Source organism: Ailuropoda melanoleuca, chromosome 15 (genome assembly GCF_002007445.2).
Source record: "Ailuropoda melanoleuca isolate Jingjing chromosome 15, ASM200744v2, whole genome shotgun sequence".
Lineage (NCBI taxonomy): Eukaryota > Metazoa > Chordata > Mammalia > Carnivora > Ursidae > Ailuropoda > Ailuropoda melanoleuca.
This window is the reverse complement of record NC_048232.1, coordinates 86096570-86106506: the sequence shown is the minus strand read 5'-3', so window position 1 is coordinate 86106506 and position 9937 is coordinate 86096570. Positions and strand designations below refer to the sequence as shown.

The following is a 9937-nucleotide window of genomic DNA, read 5'->3' as shown; positions in this document are numbered from 1 at the left end:
CCCCCCCCCCCCCCGCCCCCGCCCCGGCTCCCATAGACCTTTCCCACCTCCATCAGGCACGCCCCTCCTCTGCCAGGACTGCACCCTCCCTTATGTGTGTTTCAGAGAATCTGTTCCGAGAATCGACCCCAGCGCTACATGTCCTCAGCAAGATGTGGGGCGGCCAGCCTGGCTGAGGGCCTCACTTAGCTCTTTAGACACTGCCCCAACACAGAGGATGCCGAGGCCAGTTTTCTGAATTACCAAGAATCCCCAGGTACCGTTTAATCCCCGCCCCCCTTGCTACGGAGTGGACACATAGGCCCAGGGAGGAAGGCTGTTTGTCCAAAGTCATCTGGTTAGGAAAGTCTCTGTGTCACCCGAGTGCACCCCTAAGGGCTCTGCCGCTGTCACTGATTCCCAGATTCCTTGCAAATTCCATTGCATTCCCAGCCCAGACGGCTCTCCAGAACTTCAGGCCCTGACGTTAGCTGCCTCCTGCACAGCTGCCCCCAAACAGCCCTGGGGCCCCGCACACCCACTCTGCCCACACACAGCACACCAGCCTTCCCAAAGAATGTGTTCTCTCCCCTTCCCGAGAGCCCTGAGCCAGGGAGCAGGGCACCCCCACCCCAGCTGTGGAAGCCAGAAGCCAGGACTTCATTCCTGCGTCTAACCCTTCCAGAATCTCTGGTTGGCCATCTTCGAGTCCTGTTCCCTCAGGCCCCTTGCACCAACCTCCCTGCCCTGGCCCTGGTTGACCCTCCAGCTGCCTCGAGGGTCCCCTGGAGACCAGCGTCTCACCCTTTTCACCTGCAGCCAAAGGCCTCTGCTCATCTCCCTCACTTCTGCCTCAGCGGCCCTCAGTGACTCCCTACTGCTGCAGGATGCGAACCCCCGTCGTGTCCACCAGTTCCAGCCTCCCCCCACTCTGCCCATCTCTCTGTGTCCCCTACCCCCGCCACTCCAGTTACATGTGCTTCCTTCCCCTCCTCCAACCGACTGCACGCTCTGTGGTCTGCAAGCCTCTAGCTCACGTCCCCCACATCCAGAACGCTCCCATTCATCCCAAAGTGGTACATGGGTTCACATCCTCCCAAAGCCCTGCCTTCCCCCTGCAGGGGCCACGCAGATCCCTCCTGTGTAATCCCACAGCGTCCTGGTGCTTCCTGTCAGGGCACTCGGCACACACCGTCCTTCCACCTGCTTCTCTGAACACCTGACCCGCAGGCTAAGCTCCAGGAGGGTCAGAGGCCGATGGCTGAGCACCTTGAAGGTGCACAATCAACATTTTCCGAGTCGAGAATTACATGTATGTCCTTTTAACCCCAGCTCCTTGCTCCTTGCTCGTGGCGGAAGACTAATTCAGAGAAGCAATAGGGAAGCCAGCTTTTAGCACTGAAGACAAACGGCCCCCAACCCATCTGATATTGGCGAGAGCCCAGCTCCCACGGCCCAGGCCCGCTGATGACTCAAGGGCAGGAGCCTGCCCCAGGAAGGACAGCTGCGCTCACGGGCGTGACCCGCACCTGGCTGGGGACAACTCTCTGATTGCTCCACTCGGGCTCAAGGCCAGAAGCCCTGCTTAACTCCCTCCCTTGTTTATCTAAAGGTTCAAAATAGTTCATGCAGGAAAGAAAAACTAACAGGACTGCCTTCACTCTTCGAACAGGGCATTACTGTGGGAGGAGAGAGCCGTGGAGCAGAGACACCCCGTGGGCCAAGCCCCAGCTCCGCCCCTCAGTGAGGGGGGTGTTGTCCCTGGCTCACCTCCGTCTCCCCATCTGTAAAATGGGACCACGATTTTGTCTCACGGGGCTAATGAGGGGGCTGAGCCAGACGCCAAGTGAGGACGCTGAGCGCTGAGTTTCTAACTAACCCCAGCCTCTGGCGGACTGACTGCTGGCGAAAAGCTGCTAGAAGGCCTTGTCTGCCCTCACGTTGCCCATACATACCGTTCTCCTCCAAGAACCTGAGGGCATCTAAGTACCCGCGAAGGCAGATCTCGCCAAGCACCTGGCAACAGATCAAATAAGGTAACTGCAGTGCGGAGACCAGGAGCAGAACCCTCCCCGCTCGGAGCTTCTCCCGTGGCCAGGCTCGGCCACAGCGAGGCTGGACCCAGGGCTCTGTGCACCTGAGACAGGGAAGTTTGCTTCCACACGGGACTAGGCTCAAACGACACCCCTTTCCGCGGAGCCTTCACTGGCAGCCCAGCATGACAAGCACTGGTTTCTCTGGGCTTCCTTGGTCCCCAGACGAGCTTCCACCCTCACAAATACAGGGGCAATTAACGTGGCCTCCTCCACATATGCAAACCAGTGCACAGCCTCCCCTCTCTCCTGGAGCACCTGCTGTAGTCTACACACTGCCTTTTTTCTCCCTGGAGAACCATTAGTGTACACGGTTCACACGTTTTTTCTTTATATTATGGGGATAAGACCTCCTACAACAACAGTCAAGAAAGATTAAACCACCAAACGCAGTGTGGTCCTTGACCACGCTGGCAAATAAGAATCATCAGGATAATTCCCCCCAAAAAAATCCCACTGCCCAGGCTGCACCCAAACCACTTAAATCATAGCCCCTGTGGGATGTGGGATCTGAGCTGTGGGGCTGTTTAAATCTTCCCAGGTGATCCCAGTGGGCAGAGTAGGGCAGCCCTGAGCTGCTGGGATCAGAAACTCTTCTCTGCGTTCCTCTTCAATGAGGGGGATCTGTTTCCGTTTGTGAAAAGAACAATTGGGAGAGATCCTGGCAAACAGGGAGGCAAAGAAGAGCTGTACCCCCACAAGACACAGCCGCCAACTCACCTTGAGATCCGGAGGGAACAATGCTCTTATTAGCAGGTAGACATTCTCGGAGCAGAGGCGCAAGCTGAGCTTGGTAAGGTCCACGTAAAGAAAGTTCGTCGACTTGACTTTAGGGCAGATGTCATACTCCCCATAGAAGGGGGACACAGTGATGGTCGTTTTGGCATCAAAGAAGGGGACGTTGTCACTTGCTCCTCCATCCATGTATCGCTTTTACGGGGAGGAAGAAAGGACATACTGTCAGAAGCTCTGGGCTAGTGTCTTCTGTGTTTTACAGATTATGGGTAGAGGTTTCTCAGAGCCACAGGCTGATATTGTGGGAAGACAAGGTTCCGGAACTACTCTTTCCACAAAGCCTCACTGAGCACTTCTATGTCAGGCCAGGCCAGGCTCTGGGCTGGCACTCGAGTGTGCTATATACTGTTGTGTAGTTTGTGCACTGCACAAAAAGTACCTGGCAAAGAGGAGACGGAGGCTGGAGTCTAGCCCATATCATGCTGGCCAAGTCTGAAGCCCAGGCAGGTAACTACAGGTGTGCCCGTGTAATCTGCACGAAAGGGGCCGTATAGAGCAGGGGCTCTGTGTGCACTGGGGACAGAGTATGATACAGACCCTGTCCTCCAAGAGACGGAAGGTCATGGGTTCAATTCCAGACCGCCCTTGCTTCTTGGAAAATCAGAACCACACCTGGAGGAACTTTGGAGACTTCAATGGCCGTGAACCTGGGATCAAGAAAGCCTTCGGGAAACCGCCGCTGAATCCACAGCCTAGTGGCATTTGGGATCAGCTCCCATAAGCATCAGCTTTCCCGCACCCATACCCTTCAACAGCCTTGGCTGGCACAGGCAGGTTTGGGTACAATTTGGACAAAGTCTTGCACCGCTCAAAGCAATGTCTGGGATGATTCCCAAATGCGAGGCCGTCCCAACCCAGCCCTCGGTGCCCACAGACAAAGGCCTTCAAATATCACAGCCAGCCCTTCCCAAGCCCTAAAGCAAGTCCAGAGAAGAAGCAGCCAGGCCCAGCCACGCCTTAGCCATGCGGAGCGTCTTGCCTTGAGTCCAAAAGATGATCAGATGAGTACTCGGAGATGTTTTCAAGATCGTAGCCACACAATTTCCAAAGAAGACGTAGGGAAGCCTCCAAAATCTCCCTGGCAGAAAGGGACATGGAACGGAACATCGGGAGCCTTCGGGAACACTGAGGCAGGAAGCAAGCTGGAGTCCGATGCACTTCGTCACATGGACTTTTCCCTTCCATTCTCAATTTTCCTCAAGTAACATTCTGAATTTGCTCGGTGGAATCAAGAAGGAGCTGTTCTGATTCTCCACGGGTTTCACTGGAGTGTACTGAATGCATGACCACCCCCTGGTGGAGGGGGGCGCTGGGACAGCCTGGGCGAGGTGGGCAAGAAGGCAGCAACTCTGCGGGGTCGTGAAACAGCCCCTGCTTCCTGCAGGCTCCCCTGTGCCAGGCTCTGTGCCGAGCACCTCGGGGCCCTGGCTCATGCAAGCCTCGCGACACCACTACAACACTGCACTGTGATAAGCCCTCGTTTTACAAACTGATCTCAGAGAGGTTAAGAAATGTGTCCAGGGGCACCTGGGTGGCACAGCGGTTAAGCGTCTGCCTTCTGCTCAGGGCGTGATCCCGGCGTTATGGGATCGAGCCCCACATCAGGCTCCTCCGCTATGAGCCTGCTTCTTCCTCTCCCACTCCCCCCTGCTTGTGTTCCCTCTCTCGCTGGCTGTCTCTATCTCTGTCACATAAATAAATAAAATCTTTAAAAAAAAAAAAAGAAAGAAAGAAAGAAATGTGTCCAAAGCGGTCCAGTGTGCCGGACAGGGGATTCAGTCCACATCTGTCTGCCAGGCAGAGACCGTGGACATCTGGGGTGACCCCTTCACTGCTCCAGGCCTGTTTTCACATCCAGAAGCAGCAACAGTGTGTCTGCACGGGGCTGCTCCAGGCGCGAGCGAGGCTCGGTGTGACGTGAGTCTGCTTTTGCTCTGCAGCGTGAGGACGCCACTGCCCTGGGACACCGAGACACTGTGCCTTCCCTCTCAAGACAGGATATTGTAGCTTGGCACTACTGACGTTTAGGAACAGGTCATTCTTTGTGGAGGGATCCCGCACTGCAGGATGTCAGTGGCACCCCAGACCTCGACGCACGAGATGCCAAGAGCCCTCTCCCCCAGTTGTGGCAACCCGAACTGTCTCCAGACATTGTCCCGGGGTCGGGGCAGGGGTGGGGTGTCTGTGGCAGCATCACCCCAGGGTGATCACCATGGCCCTAGAAGGAGGCCGCCCATGGCCCCGCATGGCCCGGCATGGCCTGGCCTTTAGGCCACCGCCTGCAGAGCCCACACCACAACCTGGGCCTCTCCATCCCAGGCAGGGCTCAGCAATCACCCACAACATATATCTGTGGGATGGAACCAAATCGAGGCCCTGTCAGCAGCTTCTATCCAAAGCCATGGGCCAAAAAGGGCAAAGGCAGACCCAGAGCGGGCTGCAAACTCTTGAGCCCTGAGAATAAAGCTCTACCCGAAGCAAGGAATGGGCTCTTAAGCACCTTGGAGTTGAACCAGGCCAGCGGGACCATCTGGGGTGCTCAGGCGAAGATTACGTGAATCAGCTTACCTTCCAGATAGCGAGATAACGAATTCTACATGAAAGTGGCTGTGCTCCCAGGCAGCCTGGAAGGGGGCTAGCTGGGGCACCTCCGTCTGAAAGGCCAAGAGGCAAAAGGCCCTGCCCTGGGGACAGGCCCCGGGGTGCCTGTGGCTGGGGCCCTGCGGGCAGGAGCTGGGCAGATAATTGAAAAGTGGACTCACCACGCCTCTGAAGGAAGGAGGGATTATGCCACAGAAGAAAGGAATGAAGGTGGAACAGAGCAAAGCCTGCGAAGACAAAAAGAAGTGAATCCACAGTTCCGAACAGCCTGCCTCCCGATCCCCTGGAGGCCCGCATAAGCCTTCTTCACATGAACAGAGCAACAGGCCTGAGATGTTCTTTGCAAAGGGGGCACTTTAATAAACGAGCTGAAGGAATGACAAACCAACCTACACACTTGTATCTCGGGCCTAAGTAGAAGCCCCTAAGGACGCTGTCTGTGGACATCAACTCCCTGTCCCTCTCCCCACGGGAGCTGCACTGGGCCCTTGCAGATGCCACCCAAAGGATCCAGAGTCACTGACCAACTGGGAAGACACCAGAGCAGGGCTTTGCAAATGCTGATCTTCCTTAGAATCCAGCCAACCACAGACTCCATGGCCCACCCCAGGATTCTGATGCAGCAAGCTAGAGGGGCCCGAGAGCCTGGAAGCCAAAGAAGCTTCCAGGTGCCGCGGATGCTGCGGGTCCTGGCGAGGGGGGCAGGAAGCAAGACTGGCCCCCTGAGAAAAGCCGCTTCTGTGGGAATGGACCAGCGCTGGCTATCTAGAAAAAGCTTTGCGAAACAAGGTTATATAGAGAGAGGTTGACCCTGGCTGCCGAGATGCTACTGGTTATGTGTGCCAGAAATATACATCGTGGGAGGAGGGACTCATGTGAGACAGGGTCTCTGGAGGAGGGGATCACGAGCCAAGTCTTGAAGGACCGGGAGGTAGGATTTGAAACTGAAACCAACTAGGACTGTTCCGGGATACATGCACGCTACAGACCACCGACCGCCAGACACCCGCAGAGTTGGGCAGGAAGCAAACCAGCATCCTGGGCACCTGAAGCACCTAGCTTAAGAAACTAGGCAGGTGGCCTACGGCAGGCCTCTCTGTGCTGCTTCCAAAAACAAATAGCTTTTCTTACTTGACAAGGCCCAAATAAGCAAACTGCTTACGTCCACAACTTCGTCTTTGGACTGAAAATCAGACACCAGCACGTTTTCCCCATCGGACACCCTGGTGAGCGAAATGAACATTTTGCCGGAGATGATCTTGTGGATGTTGTCGGGGAGGTGTCTCTGAAGACTTTTTTGGAGGTACCTGCCCAAGTTGAAGGAGGGGTGGAGGATGCCAATATTCCGACTCCTGGCACTCTGGGCCAGGTCCATGAGGATGTGCATGATGAGGTCTGCGGGGCAGGAGACAAATACACAAAGGACTGTGCCACCCTGGAGATGCCAGTGCTTCGTGTCAAGGCCATTTACACACACGGGAATTCACAGGCTTCATACCAAAAAAAAAAAAAGAATAAAATATCTCCTTAATCATGTTCTATATTGATTAGACGTGAAAATGATAATATTCTGGCTGTACTGGGATCAACGAAATTAATTTCACTTGTGTCTTTCACTTTTTCCAGTGTGGCTCCTCGGAAATATTGAATGACACACATACAGCTACACTGTATTTCTCCTGGACAGTGCTGCTCTAGGTTCCGCCACAGGAACGAGCCTCCCGAGGCCCAGGGGAGCTCTCTCTCCCCTCCATCCCCCAAAGCCAGAGGCGGAAAGGCCTCAGCATCAGAACTTTAGCTCAAAGAACCTAACGCTGCAGGAAGCAGAGACCTAGTACAGGCTGGGGCCCAAGGGCAAGTCCACCTCCTACCAGCCAAGCGACCTCAGAAAGTCACTTCACTGCCCCTCGCCATCTCAGACTGTGCGTTTTTAACTTCGGGGACAGAAGGGATTAGATATGCTACCATCTGTAAGGTCCTCAACCCAGAGAAGGCTCCTCTTCAAGAACTAGACTTATCCTTAAGCCCCTGACACCAGAATTAGCTCTGTCTAATGGGCATGGGCCGCATTCACGCCCCATCAAGCTTCACTCGCGGGCCTGGACCCCCTCCGGCTGATTTGCACTGCGCTGACAAACAGGACCACCAGTCGCAGCCTGAGACCCAGCCCGACACAAATCCCGAGGTGCAGAAGCACAGACATAAGCCAGCCTGTCCTGCATGACCTCTGACCTCAACTCATCTCTCCCCACGTGTGTGGCCCCACTGAGCCCAGGCAGAAGGGGCAAAGTCGCCCACAGCTGGCATGTCCCACCAGCCTCTCCGGCCAAGTACTTGGCTTGGAAACACTCATAGGAACTCTTTCCAAGTTGTGGCCTTAGGAAATGCTCCTCAGTGGTCCCCAAATGAGTCAGGAGTTTAAGGCAGGGCTCCTGGAATTTGGGGAATGGCTCCTGGAAAAACCTCCAGACCCCACTTTCCAAGGACCTGGTGGTCCCCAGGCCTCCCCCTGTCCTACAGGGTGTAGACCCGGGCTGTGCCTGTCCTCTGCCAGTTAAGAACCCCCTCTATACTGGAGTCAGCAGGTTACCTTGACACACAAGGGCTGTCTTTTATCCCTGCCAAAGCCCAGAGTGAGCAGACTGGCCATGTGGCCAGTCTAATCCTCCCTGAGGCCACATCTCCTGCCCTTTGCTCCCCTCCCATCAATGGAAAAGCCAGCCAGGGCCTCTCTCCTAATCTCCACCTCCCAGTCAGCCCAGGGTCTGCTCACTGATCCTATCCAATGGCAGGGCTGCACCTACTGGCAGGGGCCTCCTGGCCACCAGAAACAAAGTCATTCCCTGCTGGCGGAGTCCAGCACAACAGTGTCCAGGGAAGAGCCAAGAGTAAAGCATCACTAAGGAAGCTGATCAGGGGCTGATGACCTGCGCTATCTTCCTGCCTGGGGATCTTTGGGTGCCAACAGCTCCAGCTGCCACTTGTCCCAGGTCCTACCCCCTGGCTCAGAACCCTAGGCCACACCCTAGTTTGGACCAGCTGGGCACAAGCCCGGAATCTTCCCCTCCCACTGCCATCCACATAGGCAGGTGTTTAATTAGCAATTAGATTCAAATGCACAGGACCTCATTTCCAGGGGCACTGAGCACAGTGTGGGGGGGGCGGGAAGGTTGATATGGGGGATGTCCAGGGATCCACTCCAGCCCCCAGGAAGGGTCTAGTACCCCCTCCACATCCCCCCACCCCACCATGACCCTTCGACTCCAAACCAGTAAGCCTGCCCAGGAGGACTGCGAAGAGTTGCCCTCCCCTTGAAAGGGTATCCAGCATCCCCCCCTCCGCCCACCGCCAAGGAGGGCCAGGCATGTCTCCAATCCCTGTAGTCGCCAGAGGAAAGACGGCACGCGCCCAGGGACACAGGCCAATGCCGCCCTCCTGGTCCGACCCAGGGCAAATCGTCCAGCACCTCACGAGCGGATGGCAGGGACCGCAGGGAAAAACCTCCACCCTGGGTCCCCCGGGTCCTGCTCCCTTCTCCGCGTCGCTCCGCTTCAACTCATTCTCAGTCCCGGGGCGAGGGGCTTCCTGTAAGCCTGGGCGCCAGAGCGAGGCTGGGGTGCGGATACGCTTGGGGTTCCCACCCCCAGAAGAGCCAAGCCCAGGCGCGCCCTCCTCCCAGGCTGGCGACAGAGACCCCCCCCCCCGTCGTCAGGCGAGAGGACGCGGCAGAGGTAGCATCTGCCTGGGGACGGTCCCCCCGTGTCCCCTCCCAGCTCCACCCGGCGCCCCGCGACCGCTCCCAGGCGGCTTCCAGGCGGCGGCCCCGGACGTACCCAGCGAGAGCCCGGCGAGCAAGGCGACGCCGTGCAGCGCCCCGGCCGAGGCGCCGAACCATGCGCGCGTCGCGGACGAGGTGCGGGGCGTGCTCGCTCAGGCAGCGGCTAGCCCCGATGTGATAGAAGCCCAGGAACCCGCATCCCGAGAAGGACAGGCTCCACCCGCGCTCGGGGTCGTACATAGCGGCGGCGCGGCTGGCGGCTCGGGCCCGGGGCTCGCGGTGGGAGTCGGCGGCGCTCCGGCGCGCGTGAGGGACCGGCGTCCCGCTGGCGATCTGGGGACCGCCGCGCACTGCTCCGCTCCCGAGCGCGCTCTCCGCCGGGTCTCTGCGCCGCCGCTCAGGCTTTCCCTGCGTGACGTCAGCCGGCGGCCCCGCCCCCTCGGGCCCGGCCGGCCAGCCTCCCGCTGCCCATTGGGGGCCATAGCAGGGCGCCCACTCCCTTCTGCATCGCCGCGGGGGTGCTGGGAAGGGTCTGGGGCCCGGGCCCGAGGAGAGAAGGGGTGAGGGGTAGAAGAGCGATTGCCCATCCCCCAGCGGCAGTGGCTGTCCTAGAGACGGACAGCTCCCTTTCGGTTCCTTGTCATCCCTGGGGTCAGGGAGAAAGTGAAGGTTGCCCTCTTAGGTTCTTAAT

General features: G+C 57.5%; 1 protein-coding gene and 1 long non-coding RNA gene across 3 annotated transcripts in view; one reads left to right on the top strand and one right to left on the bottom strand.

Annotated features, from left to right (window-relative positions):
• LOC117796294 overlaps positions 1-2793 on the top strand; it is an 11752-nt gene extending 8959 nt beyond the window's left edge. Inside the window, exons 5-6 of one of the 2 annotated variants that reach the window (XR_004620685.1) lie at positions 106-256; positions 1312-2793. This is a non-coding gene — a long non-coding RNA (uncharacterized LOC117796294). The remainder of the gene's footprint in view (positions 1-105; positions 257-1311) is intronic. The other variant, XR_004620686.1, reaches the window with a different exon arrangement.
• The window catches only part of PNPLA3 (patatin like phospholipase domain containing 3), a 14272-nt gene extending 4665 nt beyond the window's left edge, over positions 1-9607 (bottom strand). Inside the window, 6 exon segments of the mRNA XM_034643628.1 lie at positions 1935-1995; positions 2793-3002; positions 5630-5695; positions 6631-6863; positions 9302-9363; positions 9365-9607. Of these exon segments, the coding sequence (XP_034499519.1) occupies positions 1935-1995; positions 2793-3002; positions 5630-5695; positions 6631-6863; positions 9302-9363; positions 9365-9486 (754 nt within the window). The 5' untranslated portion in view covers positions 9487-9607.
• Positions 9608-9937: the final 330 nt, after the last annotated feature.